Here is a 5,481-nt window from a genome sequence, read left to right on the forward strand (position 1 = left end):
GGGGCGGCGGTGTCGGGAAATCAGCCCTGACTATCCAGTTTATTCAGGTCAGTAGCGTCCAAGCCCCGCTTGAATCTAGCCAGTGCTTTGATTTCCCTGCTTATCCTAAAAGACGACGAAAGAAGGGGGAGGCCAGACACGGGATCCCCGTAAGCGGATACCGGGCTCTGTTTTCTCCTCCGCTACTTTGCCGAGGCCTGCAACAATTTACCGAGGGCTTGTTAGAATATGTTAGAGAGAGACAGGAAAGCTTATTTTCTGCATTTAACGAGGAAGGACGGCTGTCACTTTAACACGATTTCCGACGGATCCACTTCCACTTTGCAGTTTACAGATGCCAGTCAAAGAGAAAGGAAAGTGGGTCTGCTCCTGAGTTGGACTGTTTTATTAACTTGGCCTGGAAAGTAGAGACAGTAGTGCTAAGATTTAGTCTATAATGACATGCCATCCGGAAAAGAAAAGCTATAGAAGAGAGAGAGAAGAATACAGAGGCAAAGTTGCATAAAAATGACATTAGTCCCTGTAAGTTTAGATTTGGAATAAGGATCCTCAGAGAAATAAAACCATTCAATTCAACCATCAGATTTCACAAATCCCATTAGGGATATGTGAAGCAGACAGAGAAAATCAGTCAGGCTTGAGTGACTACAGAATAAACAGCAGCCTTACAAAATGTCCATTGAAAGATTAACTTTTTTGCTCCAACTTCCACCGAGGCGAGCTGCTGGTTAACCTAATCCAAAGCACCTCGGTTAAACGGAGACAGACCATAATGTTCTCAAATATTTAGCCTAATAGAAAGTTTACTTCCACTCCCTAAAAGACAATCCCTGGGTTTTATATATCCACTTGAAAACTCGTGTGTCACATATAAAAGGCATGTAAACAGTTTACCTCCCTCTATCCCTGGTTGCATTCCAGCACACTGCCAGCACACACACACACACACACACACACACACAGACGCACACGCACGCACACACGCACGCAGGCTGACTTGCTTTGACCTTCCAGGCTTTCATAGTCTCTCTCTCTCTCTCTCTCTCTCTCTCTCTCTCTCACACACACACACACACACATATGCACACTCTGTATGAAAGAGATGACAAACTTTGCCCTTTGCCTTGTGTGTTTCCCCCTCGTGTCAGTGTGTGTTACTGATGCTGGCTCTGGCTTTCAGGAGACCAGACTGCAGGCAGCTGCATGTCTCCACACTTATCAGGCATCAGTGGGCTGGCACACGTTTCAGAGTAGGGGTGTGTGTGTGTGTGTGTGTGTGTGTGCACGCTGGGAGAGGGGGAGTTGTGTCTAATGAGGGTTCAAAAAGCTCATTAACTGCATACCAAGTAAAACAGGATCACATAGATGTGACACAGATATTTGCCACAGCCTACTGACCCTACTGACCTGAAGTGGGGCAGCATTTAAAGCTGATTATGAAACACACAGAAGACATTTCACTCGACTCAATGTCTTAATGGTAACAACACTGTAAGAGTCATATTGTAATTGTGAAGTTTCTCATTTATAGTTAAAATGACAACATGCTGTTGCTGAAAATACCAGAATTATGACAAAAAAAAAGCCCAGGTCAATGTTTGTCAATACAACAAACATCTTAAGGTAACACTTGATAGATCTTGCAGTAATTGTTGCATTACATGGATTGCATATAGATGCCAACAGAGATTTAGAAATAAAGCTGTAGCTTCCACTAAGCAGTCTGTAAAAGTCTCCTGCCAGAATAGTCATTTGAGCAACAATTTTAAAAGCTCATTCTTGAATTACCTAAAGTGTATTATTTCTGCTGAGTGAATGACTTTAACACTACTATCAAGCTGTCTGCATCATGCTTTTGCCATAACTTTAATTTGGGAAGTAAACAGTAGTAAACAGGAGTATCAGTGTTTGTTTGTATTTATTGAACATCCACAGTTGATTTCCTCTTATGTGTTTTTCTCACTGCCGACTGGTGCATCTGGTGCCATGAAAGTGTGAGAGATTTAGATGTTGACTGCAGAAGGACAACCTGCCTCCTCTGTGGGACCACGGGGGTGCGGTGGGTTGAGTAGTCGTCTCCCAACCAGAAAGTTGAAGGTTCGAATCTCAGTGCCTGCAGTCCATGTGTCGAAGTGTCCTTGGGCAAGACACCGAGAGGCAGAGAGGAAAAAAACCAAGCTAACTTTCTTGTGACGTTGAGGCTTTCCTCAGAACTACTGTGGGAAATGAAAGTTTTTCTGATAAACTGTGTTGAGAGGCCATGAGGTTGGGGGGTGTGGTGGAGGGGTCTGATTGCCACTGGGTTAATGGTCATGGACCATGTGGAATTTGGCCCTTTGGCAAAGGAAATCCCTCTACTGCTGCTCTTAGGTTCTCCTAGTTTTATATGGAAAAACATGACCTGCTTCCAGAATCACTGGAACCATGTTCATGCGTGTGTTACTAGTCTGACTAGTCTCTTGTCTGAATATCAGATTCAGAATTTTTTGTTTTTCAACAAATATTTTGGCCTAGTACTATTTTTTCACCAGGTATAATTGCAGTATTACGCATGGTATTAAATGTAACACAGTTTACAACTTAGATCAGCACTCGTCGAAGCACTCAAAAGTCAAACTGCTCTTCAGAACCCAAAAACCTTTTTTTGACACTGGTTAGCACAAATGTTCTTGTGACACTTTTCCCACAAATACATAAACGTCATTACTAGAAAAAAAAGTGGTTTAATGTTGTGCACTAGGCTGCTGTTGAGACAAACACCATCCTCATTTGATAGCTTGTCATCACATTTTCTCAGTAGTTACTATCCTAAGTAGGCCAGTGGCTGTGGGCCACCACAACACATGAACCATTTTAAGAAAGATGCTTCAACAAGGAAATATGTGACCAAGTATACAAGCAATTACCATGAAATATTGACGCTCCATACCCAGTGGTAAACTTGAGGGTGCTGAACAGTTTAAGACAAAAAAAAAAAAAAAAGTCAGGCTACTGTGCTGAAGCAGGGGTTTTTGGGAATCATGATGTCACTAGCGATTACAGAGTGGCAGGTCCCTGGGATCTGCTGGTCACCCTGATGCCAAGCAGTTGACTCAAGCTGAAATAGCATTGGGATGACATAACATTGAGTCATCTGACAAAAGTTGTGGAACACAGAGTGCTGTTTAATGTGACGTCTGTGAGGGAGGAAGCATCCCAAGTAAGGGAAAACATGAGTCATGCTGGCCATGCGAAGGCTGCACGTGGGGTGCTGTGTGTTTCTGTAGGTTTGTTTTATCCCAGTACTAACTGCATATTAAAAACACACCTGATATACTCCAGGTAACCAAAGAAGCTGCTGGATTGATACGACTCTATAATGAAATGTTGTCTGATCTGCTCGCCGGCTGAAAAGCATGGTGCTGCTTGCTCACATCTGCTAATATTAGCCTGGTGTCTGCCCTCAGCAATGGAGATTAATGCACAAGAGCCAAACATCCAGACAGATTAGATCAGGATTTTTATATACACCTCACCTGGATTTACAGCTAAAGTGCATAAGAATGTTGTCACAAGTTGTAATCTGATAGAATCTATATGGATTATAAAGGCAGCTCTCCTTGAACATGTGGAGGCAAGGTGTGGTAATGATAGTGTCAGAGCTCAGTGTGGTGGGCTCCGTTTCATGTGCATTTCTCAGAACAACCACAGCTTTGTTACCCAAAATATTTGCAGTGACACTTTTGAGCATGTATGATGTAGACGTTTTGTCATATATAACACCCCACACCATAATTTGTCCATTTCTGCATGTAGATTGTTCTGTTACTTTCTGTCTGGCTCAGTGATGTGCAACATGTCAGACCACTGAGTGCAAACATTTCCATTTATATTCTGACCAGCAGCTCTTCATCTCCTTTAAGAGGGTTCGTATCTTTCCTCTGTAATAAAATACTAAAGCATATATGACAGTAAGCTGTTTTTAGTGTAGGGTTTACAGCTGTGACAGGTGTGTGTGTGTGTGTGAGGGCAGGTGATGATTGTTTGTTTAGCTCTGTAGAGAGTCAGCTGTTGATTTCTCACACAGCAAAACCAGAATGAAAGCAAATTCTTTGAAATGATTTTCATAAAAGGAATTCTAAGTATAAAACTGTAGAAACCTACCAGTGCCATGCACACATGTCATACGGACACAAAGTCAATGTTACTGTGTCTTATCTTCTCTTTCCCACTGGCACACTGCTACACTGGCCACAGTCTTTACAAAAAAAAACCTACACAAACCCTGTGTGAGATATGAAGCCAAGCTCTACCTGCGCCAGGTCTGTAAATTAATAGGATTTCTTTTTCTAGTCATCTTATGAAAAGATAATTTAACAACTGTGTATAGAATGAGAAGAGCAGGATTTATGTTTAAGAGGGCCGGAATGCAGCTTGTTCAGAAGAGTTGTAGCAATTGTCTAATAGTTCCAATGTTACTTCATTTTGCCCTGTTGCTATTATACAGGCATTTGTTCTCCTTTTTATATCAAAACGCTATCTGTGCCCGGGTCATGAGCAGAGGCAGATAATGTTCATTTACCCATTAAAATAGACCGCAAATGCAAGTTTATCCTGTATACCTGTGCTGTTTTGAAAGACCAGTAGTTCTGCTGTGGTAGGAAAACAACAAAAGAAAACCTTTCAGGAATTAAATCACCACCCAGCTTTAACTGGCTGTTTTGTATTCTCTGCTGTAGCTCTCCTTCCCTTAGGTGCATCTTTCTGTGTTTCCAGCATCATCATGTAAATACCTAATTAAATGTCACAGACCGTCAAACTCTAACCGGGTGTGGCACATCGTAAATATATTTCTAAGTATGGTTTCTTATGGCCAGACAGGCCATAAGACCTGGTTCTGGTTCCGCTGGAGGTTCCTTCCTTTAAATGGAGCTTTTCCTCCACACTATACCAAGTGTTTGCTCCAGGGGATTTGTTGAAGTTTTCTCTATAGTTCTGTAAGCTCTAGACCATATGTAACCATCTTCCGGGTTGCAAGCGAGAGCAGACGTCTTTACTGCTCCTCTTGTCTGTTCTACGATTTTCACATCTTCTACACTTTCAAGTCTTTGAACAAATTCTACAACTATTAAAATGCCTCAAAGAGGGAAAAGAGCTAATAAATCAGAAGCGAATGAGGATATGGAGGCAGAAGAAGTGTATCACAGAGCGGCGCAAGTAACAGACATTGTGGATCAGCAGAAACAGATGTACATCGCGCTGATGAACCAACAGCAGGAAAACTTCAAAGGCTTCGTGCAACTAATTATGGAGACAAACAACAAGAGACTCGACGACATGACCAGAGAAATACAGGAGATAAAAACGAGTTTGCAGTTTACCCAGCGAGAGGTGGAGGTGATTAAAGCTGCCATGGGTGAACAGAAAATACAAACCAAGGAGACGAGGGATGACGTCTACAAAACTTGTGAGAGTTTAATAGCTATAACGGATAAAATGGAG

At 42.1% G+C, this 5,481-nt stretch overlaps 1 protein-coding gene across 1 annotated transcript in view; it reads left to right on the plus strand.

Moving 5' to 3' along the window:
* Window positions 1-5,481, plus strand: part of rras2 (RAS related 2) — a 29,368-nt gene that overhangs the window by 808 nt on the left and 23,079 nt on the right. Inside the window, exon 2 of the mRNA XM_020609939.1 lies at window positions 1-47. Within this exon, the coding sequence (XP_020465595.1) occupies window positions 1-47 (47 nt within the window). The remainder of the gene's footprint in view (window positions 48-5,481) is intronic.

This window comes from Monopterus albus, unplaced genomic scaffold (genome assembly GCF_001952655.1).
Source record: "Monopterus albus unplaced genomic scaffold, M_albus_1.0 scaffold4.1, whole genome shotgun sequence".
Taxonomy (NCBI): Eukaryota; Metazoa; Chordata; class Actinopteri; order Synbranchiformes; family Synbranchidae; genus Monopterus; species Monopterus albus.